Source organism: Delphinapterus leucas, chromosome 10, assembly GCF_059928025.1.
Source record: "Delphinapterus leucas isolate spDelLeu-1000000601 "Yukka" chromosome 10, BTC_Dleu_Yukka2, whole genome shotgun sequence".
NCBI classification, from domain to species: Eukaryota; Metazoa; Chordata; class Mammalia; order Artiodactyla; family Monodontidae; genus Delphinapterus; species Delphinapterus leucas.
In genome coordinates, this window is record NC_143138.1 from 71,406,461 (window position 1) to 71,433,562 (window position 27,102).

A 27,102-nucleotide genomic window follows, 5' to 3' on the forward strand; every position below is an offset into this window, starting at 1 on the left:
TCCAAGTAACGTTTTATTTTATATTCTATCTTCCATTTGGCATAAGCCTTTCGATGTCTGTTTGTTTTTTGAACCAGTGAAATATACAAATCACACGAGACAGAAATATGTACATGAAAAGTATAGAATAAAGGCCATAGAAGATATACATAATATCTGAATGACAAGTAGAATATTTTACATTAAATAGTTTCCTTTAAAAACTAGGATTGTTAAACTCAACTCTCTTCATAAACATGAATCACTAAAAAGGAACAAAATCTGGTTTAGCAAATAAAAGGAACTTACTTCATGGTTTTTGTATAATAAAAACCAAAAAAGTGACATTTTAAACTAATTAGTGCTTCTTACTTTCAAGATCTTTTGCTTGCAATTCACTGCAACTGCAGGGGAGTGAATATCCTTGTGCAACAAGAGCCACAGGTGGCTGAGGTGATCTGAGGGCCACCCGTTCCCACGAGGGCTGCAGGAGATGTGTATCTTTCCAAACTTTTAAAACAACAGAAGTCTGAGATAAGAACACATTTGATGGCACTCTTTGGAAAGAGGTGTCCTGGTTTAAAAATTTTTTTAAACTAGCTATATATGTTGTGAGCTGGATTTTCCTTAGGGACTCAAATAGGTACTATCAGGTCTAATGAGCTCCAGTTTCCACTCTGCAAAATGCATGAAGGAAAGAGAAATGCCGACAATGCTTCCGAGTGTTGAATATCTCTTCATTCCCACGTCTGTGATGAATAAGTAATGCCCTCTCCAGAAAGGGTACAGAAAAGGAGGATGGGGCAGGGAAGATAAAAGAAATCTTCAAACCAACAATGCACATGAGTATAAGACCTTCCGGATTCCTCAGAAACAAGGCTGTTCCGTGATGCTCAGGGCGTGACGGCATCAAGGCCACAGCCCCAGCTCAACTCAGAAACCGTCTGGAAAAATCCCAATTGGATTGCAATGGAGGACAACAAGGCTCTAGACCCGAGTAAACTGTAAATCTAAATCACTGGCTGCACTGAGATATAATTATATCTATATTTATATATATATATGTGTGTATATATATATATATATATATATATATATGTATGTTATGTACAAGAGACTGAGATATCAGGCACCATTAAACCACATTTCCCCCCTTATAAATGCAACTGTTCAAGTCCTCTAGGAACAGTTCTGGGGTACACCTGCAGGGTAATAGGAAAGCGTGAGTGGAGAGTCTAAACACAGGAAACGCTGCCACACCTCTGTGAAGTTCATTCGCCAAGTAATGTCATTAAAACACAGAAAACTACTGCTCCTCAAAATAAAAGTTATAGGGGAAAAACAAAATCCCTAAGTAGCAAACTGTTTCCCAACGGAGCTCCTATGTTTCATTTCCTGTCCTACTATCAGAGGGGACGCAGTGGAGCTGCCGTTTGGAAACGTGCCGGTGTCACAGCGCAACAAGGCATGGAGGAATCGGATAGGGCGCGGGGTCAAGTAGGGAGGGCGGATGTCACGTTTCCCCCTCAAATAGGTTTTCTGCTCTGGTGCAGTGCTGAACTGCACGCAATTACCTTGTAGCTCGGGCTGAGGATCTGTGAATGGAATTCATTTATTATTTTCATTGTTATCATTTATTAACCAAGTATCCCTAAGAAAATTACAGTATATTTTCCTTTACAGTCAAGTCAACCTCCCTTGCCCTTCTCCAAACAAAAATTCTAGTACCCAGAATCGCTCGGGGATCCTTTTCCAAGTGGATAACCTAATTCCCACAACAGCGTAAAATCACTGACTTAATATAAGGAGTTTTTAAGTTTTCTCTTTTTTTTTAATTTCTGGGGCTTCCCTCCCTGCTCCCCAAGTTTCAGTAGCTAGTAGAATGGACCATCTGTAGATGGAATGTTTGAGAACAGTGCGACACATGATAAACCTTTTTTCTTTAAGGGATATGAGATTTTTGCTCTTAGACTTTAAATACCATTTTGGAAATGTTTCAGGCTGGCAGCCCCTGGGAAAGGGGCGGGTGTGTGTGTGTGTGTGTCTCATTGTTTTGTTTTCTTCTCAAGACCTTTCAACTTTCACCAGAGCGCCGAATTCCTTTTAGTCACAGGAGCTAAATCACGCATAGATCTGTACCACCCTCTTGCAGCTGGACGCTACCTGTCCCATATGACCCCATAGTTGAGACAAAGAAAACAGTGTTTCCTTGACCTTCCAGATGTGCACACATCCAACTTAAGGTGTGCGTTATTCCCCCCTCATCCTATATACCAGCAAAAGAAGTCTTGTCTTACTTTTCAATGATCCACAAAATAAATATTTTCTTGGTTCCCACCCCCCCCTTTTTGCCAAATAATAATTATAATATTAATAATAAACCACAGAGTTCTCAGATGGGAACAGGAAAAAAAAAATGGTTCCGGTTGCAATTCTTGGGGACAAAAAATAAACAGTATTAAAGACAACAACAACAACAACAGAATCACTGTACTTTCTATAAATAAGTGGGTCCTGGGAGTGGGGCTGGGTGACAGGCGGGCGGCGGGGTGCCCACTACTTGCACACGAACTGGTCCACGATCTCCGTGCACTTCTTGCACTTGACGTAGCAGCACCAGTGGAACTTGCAGTGGCAGCGCTCGGTCTGCACCGTCTTAAACTGGTCGTAGCCGCGGCCGCAGCACATGAGCTCACAGCCGTCCATGCCCTCGGACGTCTTGTTGCACAGGCGGCCCTGTGTGCCCAGCGAGCCGGTGCTCTCGTTGCGCACGCAGTAGTCGGGGCTGGGGTCGATGTAGACCAGGTCCTGCGTGGTGGGCGAGTTGAAGCGGCTGTTGACCTGCACCAGCTTGCCCCGGCTGTTGAGCCGCATGGCCGCTGCGCTGTCGTACTTCTCCTTCAGGGCGTCGCCCACCTTGCGGAAGTCGGCCAACTGCAGCCAGCACGTCTTGAGGCTGCACGAGCCTGACACCCCGTGGCACTTGCAGGCCACGTCCGCCAGGTTGTACACCGTCTGTGGGGAGAAAGGGACAGTCAGCGGGCGAACTCACCCGGGAGCCCAGACTTGGGCGGGGGTCGGGTGACCGAACTCCCCGGCTGGGTGGAGCCCTGGTCACCAGCTAAACCTCGGCCTGGGCTACTTCCCCATCGTCCTCCATGACCAGGAGCCTTGTGTTGCCTTCTTTAAAAAGTCTGCAAAATAAATAGCCTCTTAGCCCCTCATTATCACACATCATCATAATAAACAACCACAGTTTTTGAATGGGAGCAGGAAAAAAACTGGTTCCATTTGTCTCTTTTTTTTTTTTTTGCAGGGAAGAACATTGGCAGCAACTCATACGTCTTGAACACTCAGCCCTGAGCTGCTATCAGTCCCTCACCTGCGTCACCTGGATTCATCCTCACCACCAGCCCACGAGGGAAGAGCTCTCTCATCTGCATCTCACAGAGAAGGGAAGCGAGACCCAGCAAGGTGAGTTACTGACCCAACCACTGGGAAGGAGCGGGGGGAGCGGGGGGCAGGATTTGAACCCAGGCAGGTGGGCTCCAAGCTCATGCTCATGACTTGGCCCTGGGCACCCAGCTGGTAAGTGGCAGGGCTGGGCAGGTGTCCAGCCCAGGTAGGATCAGGGTTCAAATCTTTCCTCACTCTTACTATCACTACTGCTGTGTGGCAGGCACTATCGTAAGAGCCTTTTTATACTCTTCATCTCACTTAATGCCCCCAGCGAGGTTGTAACGTGGCCTGGATTAGATGATGGCAGTGACGCAGATAGAGGGTAAGTGGCCCGCACAGGTCGCACAGCTAGAATGTGGGAGAACCGGGTGTGGATCTCAGGTACCCTCACTCCTGCTTCTCGCACACTCCCTACTCTCTATCCGCCCCTGCCTAGGCGAAAAGCATCCATCTTGGACCCAGGCGGACCTGGGTTCTGTCCTAATCTGTCCCTGAATTTAGGCAACAGGCTTCACCGTTCTGAGCCTCCGTTTTCAATTTGGGAAGGGCACTGTGATGGTTGCAACCTCACAGCACGGTTGCAAGGATAAGATCAGGAGATGCGTGAAAGTACTTAGCAGGCAGGATGCAATCAGTAAACCTGGTCTGCAGGGTGACCGTCTGGACGCTGGTCCTGGGCCCTTGCCCAGTCACCCTGGCCTCGCAGTAGCAGCACCTATGGGTCTGGCCTCACGGTGCTGTGCGCCCAGCAGTCTGGGAGGTGGCGGCTGCCTATTTATAGTGCCGACTGCCCACAGTTCCTGTGCCAGTGACCCTCCAGAGCCGGCGTGCTGCTGGCACGCTGCACAGCGCCTGTCAGGAACCTGGAGGGGGCCAGAGTGAGTTAGAAGGCTGCTTCTGCCCAGAACAGCTACCTTCTCCCTCCAGGGATGCATAAGGGGCTTTCTTACAAGGGGAGCTGAAGTGTACTCCCTTGATATGAAGTGTTTCAGTCCCGCAGCTAGTCTGCAGAAGGGTTTTGCAAACCCTTCTATGTAACCTTCGCTCCCCTTTGAGGAAAATCAAAAGCTGATGTCCCAAGGAGATTCTAATATGATTTCCTGGTACAGTGTCTAACTTTCCTCCTCCCACCCCCACTACCGTGCAGAAAAACTGTCTTCCCAGTAATCTCACCCACCAGAATCCAAGCACAGTTCATTGCTCCAATTACAAAATTTCCAAAAACACTCCCCCTATTTAAAAATCCAAATGTTAAATGAAATTCTATTGAAGGGGCTTTTCCCACTCTCCAAAATCCCCTCTCTCCACCTGGAAATCCCTTGACCTTCTCTTCTTGGTTGCTATAAGCCCCTAAGGATTTCTCTCCATGAGGGAAGTCGAAGAAATCCACAAAGATGGATGAAAGCACCAAACAGGGGCACAGTGGGGCGCAGAAGGGTCAGCCATACCTGTCCTGGAAGCGTTTCTGGTCTGAGATGCTGGGCACCCGGCATGCAGCGTAAGGTGGTGTGTCCCTGATGAGGGCAAGACCAAAGTCCTAGGGCCCCAGAGAGAGCGGGACTGGCATGCCCACTCCATGGCGCGGGTCGGCTGCCGAGGGGGGTGAGTCCACGCACACTGCCGGCACCACAGCAACGGGCGGCCTCAGAAAGGAGAGGCCGCACTCACCTGGAGCAACTACCTGACCCCTCAAGGCGCCACAGGTGAAATTCTCCAGAGTTTAGTCTTTCCCTGAGAACCGCCCCCCCCCCCAAATAGTTAAGATCAAATTTGAGAAGAAATAGGTTAGCTGGAATGATCTAGATAATCTTTGGCTTCCCTAAGTCCTTTGCTTCCAGTAACTAAGCTATCATTTATCAAGCACTTACCTCAGCCCTTCAACTGAACCTTATGAAACTGGACGTCAGAAATGGTGAAGTATTGGTAATAAGGTGCAATGTGCTATGTGATGGCAGTGAGTCCCACAGCAAGCCCAAGCGATAGCTAACGCCCATTTAACAGATGTGCGAACGGGGAAACCGAGGCTCAGAAACGAACAGACAGAAAGAGAGTTTAACCTAGATTTCTTTAATCCCCAAAACTATGGCCCTTTACCCTCGACCTGTGACGCATTAGTTTCATTTAAAAAAAAGCGCCTGGGCTTACAGGTCAATCCACTAATTCTCCCCACGGGCTTGAAGTGGTTCTCCAGCCTCAGTTTCCCAGTCTTTAAAATGAGGGGGTGTGGATGAGGGGCCCAAAGGCTCCTTCCAGGCCTCTAGCTTCACTCTGTGATTATCGTCCCTTTTCCTCACCCCAAAATACAGAAGACTGAAATCTCTGACCAGAAAGTTCCTGGCACTTACCTTGGGTTCTGTGAAAAAATAATGGCTCTGGTTTTCAGTGCTGCCAAAGTTAGGAAAAGTTTTCACCCCTTCATTATAAAGTAGCCATAAAGTGCCATGTGTTTAACCACAGGAAAAAAGGGTCTTTATTAACGATTGTGGGCGAGCCTTTCACATCCGCATCAGGGGAAGGAAAGAATGAAACCGGGAGACTGGGGCTACCTGGCAAGGATTTCCTCTCCGCACACCTCTGAGTGGCTCTCTCCCCTCCCCAGAGCATCTCTCCGCACACCTCTGAGTGGCTGTCTCCCCTCTCCAGAGCATCTCTCCGCACACCTCTGAGTGGCTCTCTCCCCTCTCCAGAGCATCTCTCTGCACACCTCTGAGTGGCTCTCTCCCCTCTCCAGAGCATATCTCTGCACACCTCTGAGTGGCTGTCTCCCCTCTCCAGAGCATATCTCTGCACACCTCTGAGTGGCTGTCTCCCCTCTCAGTGCATCTCTCTGCACACCTCTGAGTGGCTCTATCCCGTCTCCAGAGCATCTCTCTGCACACCTGAGTGGCTGTCTCCCCTCCCCAGAGCATCTCTCCACACACCTCTGAGTGGCTCTCTGCCCTCTCCAGAGCATCTCTCTGCACACCTTTTAGTGGCTGTCTCCCCTCTCCAGAGCACGTCTTTGCACACTACCCAGTGGCTCTCTCCCCTCTCCAGAGCACCTCTCTGCAAATTTCTGAGTGGCTCTCTCACCTTTCCAGAGCATCTCTCTGCACAATTCTGAGTGGCACTGCCCTCTCCAGAGCATCTCTCTGCACACTTATTTTTTTTTCTTTTTTTGTGCTACGCGGGCCTCTCACTGTTGTACCCTCTCCCGTTGCGGAGCACAGGCTCTGGACGCAAAGGCTCAGCGGCCATGGCTCACGGGCCCAGGCGCACTGCGGCATGTGGGATCTTCCCGGATCTGGGCACGAACCCGTGTCCCCTGCATCGGAAGGCAGACTCTCCACCACTGCGCCACCAGGGGAGCCATCTCTGCACACTTCTGAGTAGCTCACCCCTCTCCAGAGCACCTCTCGAGCACACTTCTGAGTGGCTGTCTCCCCTCTCCAGCGCATCTCTCTGCACACTTCTGAGTGGCGCTCTCCCCTCTCCAGAGCATCTCTGTCCACACTTCATTTTTTTGGTGTTGTTTTTGTTTTGTTTTTTTGTTTTGTTTTTGTTTTTTGCGGTACGTGGGCCTCTCACTATTGCGGCCTCTCGCGTTGTGAAGCACAGCCTCCGGACACGCAGGCTCAGTGGCCATGGCTCATGGGCCCAGCCGCTCCGCGGCATGTGGGATCTTCCTGGACCGGGGCACGAACCCGTGTCCCCTACATCAGCAGGCGGACTCTCAACCACTGTGAAACCAGGGAAGCCCTCTCTGCACACATCTGAGTGCTTCTCTCCCCTCTCCAGAGCATCTCTCAGCACACTTCTGAGTGGCTCTCTCCCCTCTCCAGAGCATCTCTCAGCACACTTCTGAGTGGCTCTCTCTCCTCTCCAGAGCATCTCTCAGCACACTTCTGAGTGGCTCTCTCCCCTCTCCAGAGCATCTCTCTGCACACTTCTGAGTTTCTGTCCCCTCTCCAGAGCACGTCTTTGCACATTCCTCAGTGGCTCTCCTCCCTATCCCGAGCACCTCTCTGCACACTTCTGAGTGGCTCTCTCCCTCTCCAGAGCATCTCTCTGCATACCTCTGAGTGGCTTTCTCCAGCCTCCAGAGCAGCTCTCTGCACACTTCTCAGTGGCTCTCTCCCCTTTCCAGAGCACCTCTCCGCACACCTCTGAGTGGCTCTCTCCCCTCTCCAGAGCATCTCTGTCCACACTTCATTTTTTTTGCGGTTGTTTTCGTTTTGTTTTTTTGTTTTTTTGCGGTACGCAGGCCTCTCACTATTGCGGCCTCTCCCGTTGTGGAGCACAGACTCAGGACGCGCAGGCTCAGCGGCCAAGGCTCACGGGCCCAGCCGCTCCACGGCATGAGGAATCTTCCCAGACAGGGGCGCGAACCCGTGTCCCCTACATCGGCAGGCGGACTCTCAACCACTGTGCCACCAGGTAAGCCTGCTCTGCACAATTCTAAGTGGCTCACCCCTCTCCAGAGGATCTCTCTGCACACTTCTGAGTGGTTCTCTCCCCTTTCCAGAGCATCTCTCCGGACACTTCTGAGGGGTCTCTCCCTCTCCAGAGCACCTCTCTCCACACTTTTGAGTGGCTCTCTCCCCTTTCCAGAGCATCTCTTCGCACACTTCTGAGTGGCTCTCTCCCCTCTCCAGAGCATCTCTCTGCACACTTCTGAGTGGCGCTCCCCTCTCCAGAGCACCTTTCGGCACACTTCTGAGTGGTTCTCCCCTCTCCAGAGCATTTCTCTGCACACTTCTGAGTGGCTGTCTCTGTCTCCAGAGCATCTTTCTGCACACTTCTAACTGGCTCTCCCCTCTCCAGAGCATCTCTCTGCACACATGTTCGTGGCTCTCCCCTCTCCAGAGGATCTCCCTTCACACCTCGGAGAGGCTATCTCCCCTATGCAGAGCATCTCTCTGCACACCTCTGAGTGGCTCTCTCCCCTCTCCAGAGCATCTCTCCGCACACCTCTGAGTGGCTCTCTCCCCTCTCCAGAGCATCTCTCCGCACACCTGAGTGGCTGTCTCCCCTCTCCAGAGCATCTCTCTGCACACCTCTGAGTGGCTCTCTCCCCTCTCCAGAGCATCTCTCCACACACCTCTGAGTGGCTCTCTCCCCTCTCCAGAGCATCTCTCCGCACACCTGAGTGGCTGTCTCCCCTCTCCAGAGCATCTCTCTGCACACCTCTGAGTGGCTCTCTCCCCTCTCCAGAGCATCTCTCCGCACACCTCTGAGTGGCTCTCTCCCCTCTCCAGAGCATCTCTCCGCACACCTGAGTGGCTGTCTCCCCTCTCCAGAGCATCTCTCTGCACACCTCTGAGTGGCTCTCTCCCCTCTCCAGAGCATCTCTCCACACACCTCTGAGTGGCTCTCTCCCCTCTCCAGAGCATCTCTCCGCACACCTGAGTGGCTGTCTCCCCTCTCCAGAGCATCTCTCTGCACACGTCTGAGTGGCTCTCTCCCTCTCCAGAGCATCTCTCTGCACACCTCTGAGTGGCTCTCTCCCTCTCCAGAGCATCTCTCCGCACACCTCTGAGTGGCTCTCTCCCCTCCCCAGAGCATCTCTCCGCACACCTCTGAGTGGCTCTCTGCCCTCTCCAGAGCATCTCTCTGCACACCTTTTAGTGGCTGTCTCCCCTCTCCAGAGCACGTCTTTGCACACTACCCAGTGGCTCTCTCCCCTCTCCAGAGCACCTCTCTGCAAATTTCTGAGTGGCTCTCTCACCTTTCCAGAGCATCTCTCTGCACAATTCTGAGTGGCACTGCCCTCTCCAGAGCATCTCTCTGCACACTTATTTTTTTTTTCTTTTTTTGTGCTACACGGGCCTCTCACTGTTGTACCCTCTCCCGTTGCGGAGCACAGGCTCTGGACGCAAAGGCTCAGCGGCCATGGCTCACGGGCCCAGGCGCACTGCAGCATGTGGGATCTTCCCGGATCTGGGCACGAACCCGTGTCCCCTGCATCGGAAGGCAGACTCTCCACCACTGTGCCACCAGGGGAGCCATCTCTGCACACTTCTGAGTAGCTCACCCCTCTCCAGAGCATCTCTCTGCACACTTCTGACTGGCTCTCCCGGCTCCAGAGCACCTCTCTGCACACTTCTGAGTGGCGCTCCCCTCTCCAGCGCATCTCTCTGCACACTTCTGAGTGGCGCTCTCCCCTCTCCAGAGCATCTCTGTCCACACTTCATTTTTTTGGTGGTGTTTTTATTTTTTTGTTTTGTTTTTGTTTCTTGCGGTACGCGGGCCTCTCACTATTGCGGCCTCTCGCGTTGTGAAGCACAGCCTCCGGACGCGCAGGCTCAGTGGCCATGGCTCACGGGCCCAGCCGCTCCGCGGCATGTGGGATCTTCCTGGACCGGGGCACGAACCCGTGTCCCCTACATCAGCAGGCGGACTCTCAACCACTGTGAAACCAGGGAAGCCCTCTCTGCACACATCTGAGTGCCTCTCTCCCCTCTCCAGAGCATCTCTCAGCACACTTCTGAGTGGCTCTCTCCCCTCTCCAGAGCATCTCTCAGCACACTTCTGAGTGGCTCTCTCCCCTCTCCAGAGCATCTCTCTGCACACTTCTGAGTTTCTGTCCCCTCTCCAGAAAACATCTTTGCACATTCCTCAGTGGCTCTCCTCCCTATCCTGAGCACCTCTCTGCACACTTCTGAGTGGCTCTCTCCCTCTCCAGAGCATCTCTCTGCATACCTCTGAGTGGCTTTCTCCAGTCTCCAGAGCAGCTCTCTGCACACTTCTCAGTGGCTCTCTCCCCTTTCCAGAGCATCTCTCCGCACACCTCTGAGTGGCTCTCTCCCCTCTCCAGAGCATCTCTGTCCACACTTCATTTTTTTTGTGGTTGTTTTCTTGTTTTTTTGCGGTACGCAGGCCTCTCACTATTGCGGCCTCTCCCGTTGTGGAGCACAGACTCAGGACGCGCAGGCTCAGCGGCCAAGGCTCACGGGCCCAGCCACTCCACGGCACGAGGAATCTTCCCAGACCGGGGCACGAACCCGTGTTCCCTATCTCGGCAGGTGGACTCTCAACCACTGCGCCACCAGGTAAGCCTGCTCTGCACAATTCTAAGTGGCTCACCCCTCTCCAGAGCATCTCTCTGCACACTTCTGAGTGGCTCTCTCCCCTCTCCAGAGCATCTCTCTGCACACCTCTGAGTGGCTCTCTCCCCTCTCCAGAGCATCACTCTGCACACTTCTGAGTGGCTGTCCTCTCTCCACAGCACGTCTTTGCACAGTACCCAGTGGGTCTCTCCACTCTCCAGAGAACCTCTGTGCATACTTTGGAGTGGCTCTCTCCCCTCTCCAGAGCATCTCTCTGCACACTTCTGAGTGGCCCTCCCCTCTCCAGAGCATGTCCCTGCACACGTCCGAGTGGCTCTCCCCTCTCCAGAGCATCTCTCTGCACACGTCTGAGTGGCCCTCCCCTCTCCAGAGCACCTTTCGGCACACTTCTGAGTGGTTCTCCCCTCTCCAGAGCATTTCTCTGCACACTTCTGAGTGGCTGTCTCTGTCTCCAGAGCATCTTTCTGCACACTTCTAACTGGCTCTCCCCTCTCCAGAGGATCTTCCTTCACACCTCGGAGAGGCTATCTCCCCTATGCAGAGCATCTCCCTTCACACCTCAGAGAGGCTATCTCCCCTATGCAGAGCATCTCTCTGCACATATAGGAGTGCCTGTCCTCTCTCCAGAGCACGTCTTTGCACATTATTCAGTGGTTCTCTCCCCTCTCCAGAGCACCTCTCTGCACACTTCTGAGTGGCTGTCCTCTCTCCACAGCACGTCTTTGCACACTACTCAGTGGGTCTCTCCACTCTCCAGAGAACCTCTGTGCACACTTTGGAGTGGCTGTCTCCCCTCTCCAGAGCACCTTTCTGAACACTTCTGAGTGGCTTTCCCCTCTCCAGAGCATCTCTCTGCACACGTGTTCGTGGCTCTCCCCTCTCCAGAGGATCTCCCTGCAGACCTCGGAGAGGCTATCTCCCCTCTCCAGAGCATCTCTCTGCACACTTCTGAGTGGCTGTCCCCTCTCCAGCGCATCTCTCTGCACACTTCTGAATGGCTCTCCCCTCTCCAGAGCATGTCTTTGAACACTACTCAGTGGCTCTCTCCCCTCTCCAGAGAACTTCTGTGCACACTTTAGAGTGGCTCTCTCCCCTCTCCAGAGCACCTGTCTGCACACTTCTGAGTGCCTCTCTCCTCTCCAGAGAATCACTCTGCACACTTCTGAGTGCCTCTCCCCTCTCCAGAGCATCTCTCTGCACACTTGTGAGTGGCTCTCCCCTCTCCAGAGAATCTCTCTTCACACTTCTGAGTGCCTCTCCCCTCTCCAGAGCATCTCTCTGCACACTTGTGAGTGGCTCTCCCCTCTCCAGAGAATCTCTCTTCACACTTCTGAGTGCCTCTCCCCTCTCCAGAGCACCTCTCTGCACACTTGTGAGTGGCTCTCCCCTCTCCAGAGAATCACTCTGCACACTTGTGAGTGGCTCTCCCCTCTCCAGAGCATCTCTCTGCACACTTATAGTGGCTCTCCCCTCTCCAGTGCATCTCTCTGCACACTTGTGAGTGGCTCTCCCCTCTCCAGAGAATCTCTCTTCACACTTCTGAGTACCTCTCCCTTCTCCAGAGCATCTCTCTGCACACTTCTGAGTGGCTGTCCTCTCTCCACAGCACGTCTTTGCACAGTACCCAGTGGGTCTCTCCACTCTCCAGAGAACCTCTGTGCACACTTCTGAGTGGCTCTCCCCCCTCTCCAGAGAACCTCTGTGCACACTTCTTCGTGGGTCTCCCCTCTCCAGTGCATTTCTCTGCACACTTTTGAGTGGCTGTCCCCTCTACAGAGCATCTCTCTGCGCACCTCTGAGTTGCTCTCTCCCCTCTCCAGTGCACCTCTCTGCACCCTTCTTCGCGGGTCTCCCGTCTCCAGAGCATCTCTCTGCACACTTCTAAGTGGCTCTCTCCTCTCCAGAGCACCTGTCTGCTCACTTCTGACTGGCTCTCTCCCCTCTCCAGAGCATACCTCTGCACACTTCTGAGTGGCTCTCTCCCATGTCCAGAGCATCTCTCTACACACGTCTGAGTGTCTCTCCCCACTCTACAGCATCTCTGTGCACACTTCTGAGTGGCTGTCCCCTATCCAGAGCACGTCTTTGCACACTACTCAGTGGCTCTGTCACCCTTCCAGAGCACCTCTCTGAAGACTTTGAGTGGCTCTCCCCTCTCCCAAGTATCTCTCTGCACACTTCTGAGTGGCTCTCCCCTCTCCAGAGGATCTCTCTGCACACTTCGGAGTGGCTCTCCCCTCTCCAGAGCACCTCGATGGGCCTGATGGTCAGACCTATATAAAACTCCAGTCTGATATAAATGCTCCTCGTTTTGGTAGAACTTGTGTTTCTGAAAAACCCTGAATCCATCATGCCTGCTATCTAATGACACGAGGAGGGGCACGAAGAAAGCAGAGGGGAAGGTAAGTAACCCTGGAAGCTTGGGTGAGGGCCTTATGAGCTGAGCACTTACTGGCATAAATAACTCCCCTGTCCTCCATTTAAGCCCAGCCACAAACTTGATCCCGGGCGGAGGGCAGCGAACGTCAGGAACATTTTTATTTGTGAGCTGGCCTGGCCAGCTCTACTGTGGACCAATTACAAAGGCAAAGAAAGCTCTTTCTCAGGCCAGGTCAGGAGCACCTTGGCTGGAGGGGGCCAAGGCGGGATGCTTCCCCTCCAGGAGGCCTTTCTGGGGTGTCCACCCCCTCCAGGGAGGCCTGTGTGTAGCTGCTTGGGGAGGGGGTGGGGGGACAGTGGAAAGAGAGCAGCAGCGAGAGGCGGGGAGAGACCGGCAAAGCTAGGACGGGAGGCGGAGGCAGAGACGGGAAGAGAGGGAGACCCAGACGCAGAGACAGAGAGAGAAACGGAGAGTGGAGCACAGCACCGCCCGCCCCCAGGAGGGACGCGGCGGCGGGGATGCTCACCCTGCGGCCGGCCTCGTTGTTGTGCAGGTTCATGAGGATGCGCGCGCTCTCGTAGGAGCCCTTGGCGTGGATGCGCTCCCGCTCGCGCGCGTCCACGAACTCCTTGGCGAAGCGGTAGCCGTAGTCGATGTTGTCGCCGCAGCCGCCCCACAGCCAGTCCCGCGGCAGGTCCTTGGGGCGCGCGGCGCGGCTGCAGCCACAGGTGGACAGCTCGCCCTCGCGGCAGGCGCGGCTCATGGCGTTGACCACCCCCGCGGCGCTCACGGCGTACGTGAAGGCCGTCTCGCGGCTGCCTGCGGGCGAGGACGGGTGAGTGGGCGCCCCGCACTCCGCAGCCCCGGCCGCCCCGGCACTGCCCCAGTGCCGCAGAGGGCGGGTGGCGGGGGACCGGCTGGCACACCGCCGATCCCCCGCTCCTGGCTGGGGAACAAGGAGGCCCTGAGCCTCCGCCCCCCCCCCCCCCGAGGGAGAAGGCGGGAGACATTCCCCCCACACACGTAGAAGCGACACATGACAAAGGAGTAGCATCCCTGGTACCTCTTCTCTGACACTTCAGAGCCCAAGGCAGGATTCTAAGCGGTGCTGGCCTGATTTTTCTCTACACCTCTTATGAAAATATTCCAAACTTATTTTCCAAAATGCCCATGAAAGAAGTCACTGAGGGAAAACGCAGAATTGGGGTAGACTTCCTTACACTTATTTTAATGTTTGGTATTATTTTCATTCTGAGTTACCTACAGGGCCGGGAGCATGGGAGCTGCAAGGCTTAGAGCCCCTGCAGCAGCCCCTCCCCACTCCCTGCGGCCTCGGTGGTTGAAACCCGGCTTTCCCATCCTCCATCCGCAGCATCTAGCCTGTCTCAGAACAAGGCTCCTGACTTTCCCAGAGGACGTTTCTAAACTGGTCCCTAGAGAGTTTTAAATGAAACTCGCCTCTTCTCAAACCCCAAGCTGACCGGGCTGACACTTCTCACTCACGTAGGTGTCTACTTTTAAAACAGCCCGCAGTTCCTTAGTGTCACTTCTGCAGCTCCCCAGCAGCCTCTGACTCCAAGTGTTAGGATAATAGCAAAAAGGAGGAAAAAAAATAAAAAGGTTCTTCTTCCCAAAACTTGTAAAGAATATATAGGCCTAGAGGAAAGAAGTTCTCTCCTTCCCTAAAACTTGTAAAGAGTATCTCCCTGTCAAACGGTTCTATAGGAGCCCTATTCGTAAGGACTAAAAAAGAGGTAACCATAGACTACCTCCATCTCCACTTGTATGTGGAGACATTTCTACATGTAACAAGAAGTCACTTAACGTATTGTCCTATGAGAGAGAAAGGGTTAACATCCGGCCAGCTGAAGCTGGGCCTGGGGTGGGGGGGTGGAAGGGGGGGCAAGATGAGGGGGGGTCCTTCTTTTCCTCAACTATAAAATTAAGGGTATTGAACTAGATGCCTAGTGAAAAAAAGGGCCCCTTCTGGCACTAGAATCTCTTTACTGGAAACGGTTGCTCCTATACTTAAAGAGCTTGCTAACAATCTTTTTCTTTGGGGGGGGGGGCGTGGACAATGGGGGGAGAGCACAAGAACAGCTGACAACAGGACTCAGCCCCAACCAGAAGGCCCATCCTGCAGGAGGACGGCTCTGCCCATGCAAGTATCCCCCAGGCTGCCCTTTTCTTGGACTTCTGCTCCACACTTCAACCCACAGCCATTTGTGATCTCCCTTCCAGGAACAGTGATGGTTCTGATTTACCAGAGCTTCCCTCCCACATTTTAAAAAATGAATAACTTGAGGACTGTACCGGTGGTTGACAGGAGGATCCAGAAAGTTCCTGTGGGGGGGGTGGCGTGGGGGGTGTTACATCTACCTAGCCTGGATTGGCAGGGCAGAGGACAGCAAGGGAGTGGAGAGAAATGAGGAGAGCAGACAGATTCTAGGGAGTGATTTGAGGATTAACGCTGATAATATAGAAAATGCTGTGTCCCTGGACGGGAGACTTGTAGAATAAAGAGGTAGTCTGAGGAAGAGAGAGAAAAACAATCCTCTGGAGACAGAGGAAAATAAACCACTCTCCTGTATATAGAGAGCACAAAAGGGCTTTTACATAAAACACAATAATGCTGCTATTTTCGTAAGTCTATCTTGAACATATCCTTTTTTTGCCCCAGAATACAAACCTGGTAGAAATCTCTAAGCTAACTGGTCATTGCAGGGAAACGTCAGCTTGAAAAGTGCTCTTTGGCGAAAGCCTGTGGATACAGTCATCCTGGATGGAACACTGCTGGTCCAGTTACAGCGCCCTCCCTGTGAAATCTACATCTACTCCTATTCTCACCCTCCTTAAAAATGGCGCCTTTCTTATACATCTTTTCACAGCATGGAAACAAAGACGAGACAGAGACAAAAGCTGGAAGGAAAGGCTAGCATGATGAAAAAACGAGAAAGTTTCCAAAATGAAGAGTGGGCCCTTTATGAGGCGATGGTGTACAGCGCCTGGACTGGCCTTGAGAAAGGAGGTAAGGGGTTGGGGGTGGCAGCCTGAGTCAGACACTGGCCCCATCACAGGGTCAGATTCTCAGGGACAAGAACTGGCCTCCATGTCCCTGCTGTACTAAGTGCTCTGGAGTGGGGCACCCACACGCCTAGCATCAAAGGTGTTTTAAATTTTCCCTTAGCTCATTCTCTTCCAACATACCGTTAAATAGAAAAGTGAAAGCTAAGTAACTTTTCCACTATTGGCGTGGGGTCCATGTTTCTCTTCCATAAAAATCTATTCTGATTTTTCTTCTCTCCATCTCTCTCTTTTTTCTTTAAAGGCTCTGTCTGCGTTCACCCGAAAGCCACCCAGCAGCAGCTTTCTGCTCTGAGACCTTGGACACCTGAGGATCCTTGGGCAAGGTGCTCCCAGGGCCTCCGTGACTTGCTAATAGGATCTAGGAGGGCTCCCTCCTCTAAGGCCGCCACAAGGTTCCACTCCGGCCCAGTTCGATTCAACCTAGACAGTGCCACACAGCTGAGGACCAGAGAGTCTACTTACAGGGGACAATTAAATACAGGCCTTTGTACCAAGGGTTCTGCTTGTTCCCTGAGGAAGCAGGCTCTTTGAATCTTGGACCACATTTTAAATAAATCTTCAGCAGAACTCAAATCCACTTAGCAAATGATAGCTTATTCTGAACACGTTGGCCCAAAACAGACTACGTAGGAAGAGGATCTTAAAGCTGTGCTCCAGTGACTACACAGAAAAACAGTTCCAATTGCTGTCTTCCTTCCTTGTGGCCATTGGAGGTGTATGATTTTCACTAGCTCATATACATGTGAAAAGCCACTCCCATAGTTTAGTTTGAGAGGAAGGCAGATCGGGGGAACATATAAGGCAAAGGTGACGGGGGAAAGCTGACAGGTCACCAACCATTCTGATATAGCCAAAAAAAAAAAAAGGTTTTGGGTCACTCACAATATCAAAATGCACCAGAATTCAATCTTCACTACACTGCCAGTTAACTACATAAGGCAGCCCACAATCAGGGGAAAAACTCCGGTGTTCCTGAAGCTTAACTCCTAGGTTCAGAGCCCAGTACATACATTAGCACATTTTAATCATTAACAGGAAGGACAAAGCCCTATGAAACTCTGCAGGCTGAGGCTGCAGACCATTTTCCCATTCAATTAGAGGAACAGCTTCCACTCCTGTATTATTTTAGTTTATGAAGCCGCTTGGCTCAAACATCCACTGACAAGTCTTTTTTGTTCTCAATGAATGCACTTTTCAGGGTTTTTAAAAAAGCATTTTATCCGTCCATGATGGACATTAAGCCAACTTTTTATCTTCAGTCAGTATAAATAGTTAATTGCTTTGATAAATTGCTTCTTATTTTAGGAGTCACTGCAGTCATATTAATTACACAGGCTTGTTTGCATAAAAGTAAAAAGAGACCGAAAATATTCACTAGAAAACACAGACAGGACCACATCTGTCAGACTGTAGCCTATGCTATTCAACCAAACCAGAGGCAAACTGATGTGCCAAATTCTTTGCCTTTAGCCCAGTTTTAATGCCACCTCCTCCCTGAATGGAATAGCAAGTTCAACAACACATTTAAAAATAAAGAATTGGACCGTGAGCCATACGTTAAAACTTTTTAAAGTTTCTAGGCTGAGGTCTGAAGCACGTGCCTTTATATCAATGGCCAACATCGCAAATGTAAATTGGATCACATCTGATTAAACGTCTTTCTGGGACTAAAAATAAAGCCTTTAACATATATATCTTGATGATAGCCTTAGGAAACATCTATATTAGGAAAATTAAAACCTTGTTTACTTCCAACACACCCAGCATTCTGAAAGATGCCAGGTTTTAGTCTGATGCTTGGGCCACTTTAAAATGACTCAGCTTTCCTCCTCATCTTTTTTTTTTTTTTTTTTTTTTTTTTTTTTTGCGGTACGCGGGCCTCTCACTGTTGAGCCTCTTCCCGGACCGGGGCACGAACCCGTGTCCCCTGCATCGGCAGGCAGACTCTCAGCCACTGCGCCACCAGGGAAGCCCCCTCCTCATCTTTCTTTTGAGGTGAGGTGTTCTGCTACTACTATTTTAAACAAAATGCTTTTTAGAAAAATTAAGTGTTCAGAAAAATGAAGGTGTCTTTGATGCCCTCCCCCATCTCCTGATTTGGGTCAAGAAGTCCAAAACTTATAATTAGATGTGGGGACAGGCACACACACAGCCATAATGACAAAATTCCCAAGCCACCAGCCTGCTGGAAGACTCCCTCCATATCAAGCTTGTAAGTAACACTAAAGACTTCTCCTAGGAGAGAGGTTTCTATATATTTAAAAATACATTAAATGGTTTCCTACCTATCTGCATGACCCTGCCGAAGACTGAGGTGTTATCCACGGTGCTGCAGTTCCACCTCCGGTGTCGGAACTGATACTGGCATTCTTTGATGCCTGTCTTTGCGCCCTCTCCGATGTACTGCATGTGGTCCTGATACAAGTGGCATAGTTTCTTCTGTCCTTGAGAAAGTCCTGCCAGTTGGCTGCACAGAGGCTGTGCTCCTATGATATATACTTCTGACATCTGAACAGGGTTATTCATACCTAGCGACCTAAAAAAGGGAGGGGGAGATGTGCATTCAAGATTTACGTGAACTCTCAAGGTGGGCCCCCTGAAAACATGTCAGCGATACATAGTTTTAAGCACACAGATGCTTTTTCTCTCCTGCTTGTCCCCATGACAAAGTATGAGAAGGGCTTCATAAAACTCCTCTGTTTAAACTCCACTCAGAAAACAGAGGTATTGTGTAGTTCCCATCCCGCCATCTGGCTCCTCCGTTAGAGTTTTCACTCCCTTCCTTGCCCCTCGCCGCCATATACCTGAAGCAGAATTTCACAGAATTCTGAAATCCACACCAGAGAAGGGGGAAATGGCAGTTTGGGGTACGGGCCTCTGACATTAAAGAAAATGACTCACTTTGCCCCACAAACTGGACCGATCTGCCTTGAAAAATGTATGAATGCCGAAAGTAGACACAATTAGACACGGGTAGGAGATAGATAGCGGTTCCTTTTGACTGATGGAAGAACAGTAGGACAAGTGTACTGAAGAATACTTGTCCTACCGAAGAAAAATTCAGCCCGTTCCGGACATCTTAAAAGGGCTCCTTATGTGATTGTGAAAGACCCAAGACAGGGTATCCAGTGAACAGAAGTCGTGTTTGACAGTCAGAAAAATGCTGTTCATTTACAGCGAAAAAATATCCAGAACGCCGTCAAAAATAATCCCCTGGATATACTGCAGTCTATCTTCAAGGCCCCTGCCGGCAAGAAACCCTCGTTTAGGGACATTTGACTACTTCAAGTTGACCTCCTTTTGATCAAATTTCAAGCCCCAAATACCCACTTGGAGGTTAGCTGTCTTCCTACAACTCTGCCTACCTCAGACCCTGAAGGTTAATAACCTCAAGTGACAGAAAATAAACGCTGGAACTCACTTTTACTGCCTCGAGGTGGCAAAAAGTAAATTTTATAGATAGGCTTACAATTATGAGAGAAGTGAATTTCGGTTCCCCTTTATTACATGATGTACTACAAGCATACCTCTGAACAAGGACCTCATAGAAAAAGGTCTGAATTTATAGGTTCTGATTCCCTATGGAGCTAAAGATAAGCTTCAAAGCATTAGCAAATTAAAAAATGTTTTGATTTAAAGATACATATATATGTATATACGTACCTGTATAAGATATATATATATATGTGTATTAGATAAATGCACCCAAACTCACGACTCAGCTTTAAATATTGCAGCATTATACAAACGAATCTTTAAATAAAAGAGTATGCACATAGAAAAACTTACCACCAAGAATTGCCTTCTATTACGACCTGGGCGAAGGAGATAAATATGGCCAAAGCCATTAGGAAGAACTTGGAAGACATTGCCCTTGCAGCCGTCCCCAAAGCAACTCCTGGGCTTAATATTCCAACCGACTTCTGGAGAGGGAAGAAAGGAGCAGTTTATTGCCTCTCAGATAATTCTCAAGCATACAAGTTTAAACAACGGAAGCATCCGGGGTCTCTTAAGTTTACTGTTGATTGACTGCGCTTCTCCTCCGTGAGTTTTTTGATGGCAAGATATAGGCAGTTTCTTTTTCCAAATTAATCCACCCACGCAACCTCACCAGGAAATCTGATTTCGCTGGGATCCTGCGCGCGGGGCACGCCAGCGATTACAAACATGTCTCAATGCTGTTGAGTCAAAACCCCGGTGCCAGGCGCTGCCTCCTTCCTGCTTGCTCGCGTCCCGCACCCCCTCGCTCCCCTCTAGTTCGCGCTGCGCTGAGTCCCTCCTCGGGAATTCACTCAGGAACCCGCTGCCACCCTCGTCCGCTCCCCGACCTGGGCAGAGCAACAAGTGGAGCCGGAATTAATTCCATGGGCGAGAGGAGCGCAAAGGCGAGAGGATCGCGCCGCCGGCGGCTGCGGAGGAGGCGGAGTGGCCGGCGCAGGGGTGGGGGGTGGGGGGTGGGGGGTGGGGGCAGCACGCGGGGGTGGGGAGGGCAAGGGGTGGGGGGCGAGGCCCGCGGGAGCAGCGCGCGCGCGAGTGCCCAGCTGGGAAATGCGGCTCCGAATTAACATCGTCTGTTTCATAATCAGTTTACGGCCCACTTTGGGGCCAGCCACTTCCAGAGGGGGAAGGGCAGCCCGGGTTTCCTTAGAACGCTCTTCAGCCAGACTGGAGGGGGGAGAAGGAGATGGGGGGGGCACAGGGGATAAGGGGGAGAGCGAGCTGCTCTCCCAACCAAGGAAACCGGAAAACAATGCCCTCTCCCCTGCCTTCGGCCTCCTCCTTGGACTCAGTGTACCCCAGAGAAGGGATATACCCCAGAGGAAAGAAGGAGGTCTGGGTCCCGCTGTCCCGAGAGACGGGATCCCTCGGCCCTCCCCGCAACCCTCCCCCAAATTCTGATTTTCTCACTCCCCCTACCGCCCCCCTCCGATCTCCACTCCTGGCAGCTGCCACGGAGAAAGGGGAAAGGAAGCCAAGAGGGACTCCAGTTTCCTTTGGTCCTGGTCTGGAGTTGACCATCTCTCTATCGCGACACCGTGAGCCTGGTCCTGGAACAGCGCTACCCCACCCTCGAGCCCAATTCAGACTTGGTTGGGTCAGTCCCGAAAGGTGAGGGTCCAAGGCGAGGGCAGAGCCGGTGCGAGTGAGCCCCCGCCGGCGGGGCCAGAGATGCTCCCGCGCCTCAGCTGAGTCCCTGCATTCCAGGGCGCCAGGGCCCTTGGCGGCGAAGGTTCGCGTCGTGAAGAATTTCGGAGGCAGGGGGCGGCCTTGGAAGCTTCCGCTGCCGTCCTCCCCACTGGTGACTTCTCCACCTGTAGGCGGCGGCGGAGCGAGGCGGTGGCGGGTGCGGGTGGGAGGAGCGGGTTTCCAAAATCCCCTTTTACATCTCTGATAAGGGTAACCCGGCCGCGCTGCGCCGCCCGCAACCCCCGAGGGAGCCCCTTCCTCGGAAAAGGGAAGGTGAGCCTCCTCCAGGCGGCAGAACGGCCTGGCCTGGAACCTGCGCCGGAAAAGAGATCGAGGGAACCTAGGCAGCCGTGGAAACGCGAAGGGGCTCGGGAGCGCGCCACAGCTTTTCCCCGCCAGCCGCCCTTTTGGCCCAGACTCCTTGGGGCTCCTCGAGAGGAAATGCTTATGTGGTCCCAGTGCCCGCTACCCAGGGCTCCGCGCCCGTGTCCCACTCGTCCCTAAAACGCCGCAAAGCCCGGGGAGCATCCCGGAGAATAGAAACCTGGGGTTTCCCCAGCCCAGCAGAGAGAAGGCTCCGTCTTCCTCCCCACCCCCGCCCCAAGTGTCAAGTTTCCTCCAGGGGAGGGGGTTGGTTGCGAGGGCTGCCTTCGCGCGCGGCCCAGGCTGCGAAGTCTCCTCTCCCCAGCGGCGGCCAGGACCGCGCGCGCACACATTCATACACACACTCACGCACATTCACACACTCACTCGTCCACAGACACACACGCTCCGACGTGCTTCCAAGGAGGCGGCAGAGATCGCTGCGGGCCGCGCGCACTTTCCGAGCTTCCCGACGGGCGGGGCGCGTGGGGCGGGGAGCGGGCAGTGGAGAAATTGGTAACAGATTCGGCGGATTACTGCGGATCTCTTTGTTAGAGGCGAAGCCAGACAAACCGAACCCACTCTCGGCCCGACGACCCCGGGGCGAGTCCACTCGTTCACAGAATGGGGGCCAACTGGGAGCGGGCCATTTGGTTTCTGCGACTCGGGTCTCTAAGCTCCAGGCTGGGGGTAGGCCGGAGGTGTCCCAAAGGGGATCCGGCAGGACAGCCCCGCGAGTCGCGTCTCCACTTAACCCCGCGTGCTTGGCCGGAAACACCTTGGCCCTCTTCCCGCTCCAATCCCCGCGCAACCCAGAAAAGGCCCCACAAGTTTGAAAGACAAGGAACCCACAGCAAACTCACTAATACATCCACTACTCTGTAGGGTGAACGTCCCTGCCTGTTTACCAAGAGATCTGATCCGAAAAGAGTACGAATAAGACCTCTCCGGAGACTCTTAACACCGAGGGTAAAACAAAAGTTCTGGGGAGAAGCTGAGTTTACCAAAGAACGGACTAAAAGTTTTTGAACAATTTCAGAGCCCAAGGAAACCGACTTTGTAAGGATCCTTGGAATCTGTTCCTAGTGTGCGACAAGTAGGAGGGTTGCGGGCATTTGAGAGGTTCAAGCACAGGGGAGGCGTGAGGTGGGGGTAGGGCGTTCGTTCGCACGCCCTTGTTTCCAGCCTCAGAACAGATCCCTAACCCTTCTTGAGAGAGAGAGAGAGAGAGAGAGAGAGAAATCCGTCACACTAGTTTAGAGGACGTTTGGGGCAGCAGAAAGCTTCGGAACGCACGCGCAAACTCGCGCGGCACTTAAGTCCGAGGCCGGAGGCCACTAAAACGAAATTCCCCGGAGGGAGGGCGAAGATTCTGGACCCTCGGCCGACGGCGCTACCTCACTTGATCTGGGTATCCCCTGCCACCTCCACCCTCAGCCCCCACCCCCAGTCTCTGGGAGCGGAAATGATGGAGAAACTGGGAGGAAGAAATTAGATTGACCTGGGCTCGTGCTGGCGAAAAGCACAGGAAACCCCAAGAATCCCAGCTCTTAGTGGGAGATAAATTTTGTTTCCCCCCCACCTGCGATCTCTCCTGAAAGCAAGGAAAGAGACGGCGAAAGTTGCAGAAGAAAAATCAGTGGCAGCCACAAAACTGGGGCGTCCTGCCCAGGGGAACGCCGCTGAGAGAAGCAGGAGGGGATGATGGGCTGAAAGGAGGTCCGCTTTGGGGGAGCAGACAAGGAGCCAGAGCTCCGCCAAGGGTGCCTCGGGAAGTGTCCACAGCGCTGAGTGCTGGGGGGGCGGGGGCTGTGTGGAGCAGAGAGAGGAGGTGGAGGAGGGAGCTCCTTGAGCCCAAATCAGTGCAAGGAAGGTGTGCAGCCTCTGACTGCCCTGTCTCAGAACCGACACCAGGTCCGGTAACAGGGCATATCCAAGGGAAGAACGGTGGCCAAGTCTAGTTCTGTTCCTTGCCTCACCTCATCCATCCCCAGACAAGGCTCTCCAGACTGCAAGACAACTCTCTCTGTCTCTCTCTCTCACACACACACACACACAGATGCCACTTCCACCTTCCCACACAAGATGTCTAGCTCTCTCTAGCCACAGGCTCTCAACTCTGTCCAGAAGAGCTGTTTGTCGGCAGAAGGAGAAAGAAAATTAAAGAACACTTCAACCCCCACTCTTCAGAGGCAGTTTCAACTCCACTTTTTAATAGACAAGAAACAGACCGAGAGGGAGAGAAAGCACCACTTGTCCTCGACCACAGGGAAAACTGGTGAGAGCGCCAAGGCCAGACCGGAGACTTCCTAGGGTGACGCTCCTGTTCCTTGCTATGCCCTGGAGAAGCGGTACCAATCCTTCTTCCACTTGCCCGAGCCCCATCTGCTGCGTCGCACCCTTGGCCCCTTCCTTATTAACGCAGCCGCCCACTGCAGCTTGGCCTCTGGGGGCCTCCGAGGGCCCCTCCTGGGAGAGTGGGACCTGGTGATCTGAAGGGATGTGCTTGCAGAGCCAGAGGTGGGAGGAAGAGGCGAGCAGCTGCCCGCCGGCCCAAGGAACCGAGACTCCAAGACGTCCTACCTCAAGGCAGCCAACAGGGGGCAGCCGGTACCGCACAGCGAGGAAGAAAGAGACTACAGGACTAGCTGAGCTCTGGCGCACCGTACTAACCCCTTGTGCACCGGGGAGCTCCGCTGAGCGGAGGGAAAAGCAAGGGACTCTTTGGCTGGGCCTCCTGGGTAGGGTCTTCCTTTGTGGAGACGGGCCTGGCTAAGTAAGGCTAGTATATCCAAGACCCGAGAACAACTGACCTTCTACTCCGCCCCAAAACACGCAGGGCACAGGTCCACACACTCGGACACACAACTTCCACTGCCTCCCATCGCCTGCGCGCTTTCTTTCAGCTTTGGCCCCTCGGAACTCCCCTGGCAGAAGTTGTCTAGAAACAAAATCTCCGCGTCTGGCTGGAGCAGCCTTGAACGTTGGCGGGAGGGCAGGGGTTGAAGAGGTGCGATCCCACCGCTGGCTCCAAGTGACTTCCAAACAGTAAGCTGTCCATTTAAAGAAAGACGAGGGAGGAGAAGGGACCCTGATGCCAGGCTGATTGGAAAGTAAAACAAGGCCACAGGGTCTCCCAAGTTTGGGGGTTTTAAAAACGGGGTTTTTTTTTTTTTTGGTGGGGGGGGCTTGTTTGCTTTAGGAAACATCTTAATTACAATTCCAAGCTTATTTTCTAGAAAAACTGAAAAGGGGAGAGATCAAGAAAAATGAAAATAAGGATCGAAGCTTGGAGGACAGAGAGGAAAAGTTGTTCGGAAAATAGCAAGTTATACCGCAGGAAGAAATGTTAACTTTCTGTAAAAGTGAACTCTCGGTGACCCTCGGAGTGTGTGACTCGGCTTTAACATACAACTGACAATTAAAACAAACAAGAGTTCACAAACTGCCCCCCGCCCGCTCTCCCAACGCGGAGGCCCAAATGTTTCTAAAGGACAAGGCAGATTCCGCGCAGGGGGCCGGGGCGCGCTCTCCCAGCGGACAGGATTAGAGCCACCACTGCCAGCCCTCCCCGCCCCCATCACTGGTGCAAACTGCGGAGCTCACCCAGTGGCAACTAATAATGCTAATAACGCGACCCCGTTCCCCGAGCCAGGGTGCACGCTGGCCCCCTGCCAGGCACTCTTAAAGGCACAGGGCCTGCAGCGCTTGGGTCCCCGGCTGCGTTGAGCTTGCAACCTGGCCTCTGGCTGCAGAGGGCGAGAGGTGCGCTGCTCGGCACAGTCGGCCCCTAGTCCAGCTTCACGGTCTCTCAACCAAGGAGTCCCCTTCCCCTTTCTGAGCCCTGGCTGCACACCTTCTCGGTGCCCGCGCTTGGTAAATATTTGTTGAATTGAATCATTATGCTGTTACTGAAATATACAGAGTAAATTACACTCGCGTTTCTCAGGGCAAAAGGAAACTCATCCGTGAACCGCTGTGTTTCTCTCTTGTCTCTTCCCCACTTTTTCTCCAAAGTTTGCAGAACGTTTGGTGGGACTAGGTCTCCTGGGAGGCCGAGGCAGCGCGCGGGGCGGGGGTGGGGGGGTAGCGCGGCAGGGAAAGGGTAGGGGTCCCTGCCAGCTACGCGGGAGTTCTAGCCTCTCCAGCCATTAGGAGAACTGGGGGGGGAGGGACAGGAATAGGTGGAGGGGGGGCGGGATAGTTAACTTCCAAAAGAAAAAAAAGTGGCGAGCGTCGGCGGAGTACAGAACACCTACCTTCATTGCGAGGGGGAGGGGGCGCGGGGAGGAAGTCGCCGCAAGACCGAGGGCAGCCGAAGAATCTGAGCGGAGCGGCCGGGTTAAGCCTGGAGGGACGATCCGGCGCAGAGCTGCGTGCTCTTCCAGGGCGCGTCGGGCAGGGCAGGCTCAGGGGATTGGAGCCCAAGCGGTCACTGGCGTCCGAGTCTGGGTGCCTGAGCCGGAGCAGCGCTGGGAGGCGTCCGTGAACCGAGGGGCGCCGAAGTCCGCCTGCCGGCAGCAGGAACAGGGCCCGGCCGGCGCGCAACAAGGGAGCCGCGGGTCCGGCGAGGGCGCGCAGGCGACTGTTTCGCGGCGAGGCGCTCCCTCTCCAACGTCCATCAGCGACGGCGGTAATTAGGGCTTTCCAACCCCAAATGTGGGCGTGATTGTGCAAAATACTTTACAACAAATAAAAAAAAATCTTCACAAGCGGGTGAAAAAAATGCCCCACAACTCAATTCTGGCCCGGGGCGGGGGGGTGGGGGAGGCGATCCGTGCGCCCAGGTGCCCCCAGTTCATTCACACCACGGATTCTGCAGACTCCTGGCGGCTCACGCCTCCTGATCTCCAGCTCCTCCTCTCCAAGTCTGTGGCCGAAACGTCTGCTTCCAGGCGCTGATCCTGCGGCCGCGAGTGAGTGTGTGGATGTCTGTGTACACACACAGACACACACCCAAACACACACACACCCACACGCACTGCAGCTTGGGGGCCACAGAACAATCAGGCGCGCATGGGTTTTTCTCCGGGAGATGCCGCTGAAAATGCAGAAGTCGCCATCCAAGCTGCAAGAGTCAGCGCCAACTTTTGTCCTTTCATTTTAGGGTTTGGTAAAAAGGGGGAGCAAACTGGGTAAAAGTTGTCCCCGAAAGTTCTGCCTCCAGTGGGTTCGGGGACGATGCGCGAGTGCCCCAGGGGGGAGACACTGGCTCCCCCCTCCCAACCCCCTTCTTTCCCTCTTCTGGTTAATCCCCCTCTTTTCCCCGCCTTTCCAGGGCGAAGAGGCGCGCGGGCACCGCGGCCGTGGGGCTAGAGAGGGGCGAGGGACTCCGCGGCGGCTGTTCAGCTCCGGCGGTCCATGGCCGGCGTGGCTCCCCACCTCCTCGTTTGGCGCCGGGACGGAGGGGCGGGAGAGTGAGCAGGCGGGCGGCGGGCGGTCGGGGCACGGCGGCGGCGGGAGGAGCTCGCTCCGCAGCGGCCGCACGGAACCGGACTCCGGGCGGCGGAGGCGGCGCCTCGGAGCTTGCAGCAGCCTTCCACGCGATCCTGCGCCCCACAGACAGACTGACCGACCGCAGGGACCACGTACCCCCCA

The 27,102-nt window shown here is 53.3% G+C and overlaps 1 protein-coding gene across 1 annotated transcript; it reads right to left on the reverse strand.

The window, feature by feature from the left end:
- WNT5A (Wnt family member 5A) lies at positions 1-27,102 on the reverse strand. Its single transcript, XM_022572845.2, has 5 exons — positions 25,764-27,102; positions 19,744-19,877; positions 18,240-18,490; positions 13,394-13,686; positions 1-2,994 (listed from the first exon to the last, which is right to left on the reverse strand). Exons 1-5 carry the CDS (start codon positions 25,767-25,769, stop codon positions 2,536-2,538), a joined length of 1,143 nt encoding a protein of 380 aa, XP_022428553.1. The 5' UTR covers positions 25,770-27,102; the 3' UTR covers positions 1-2,535.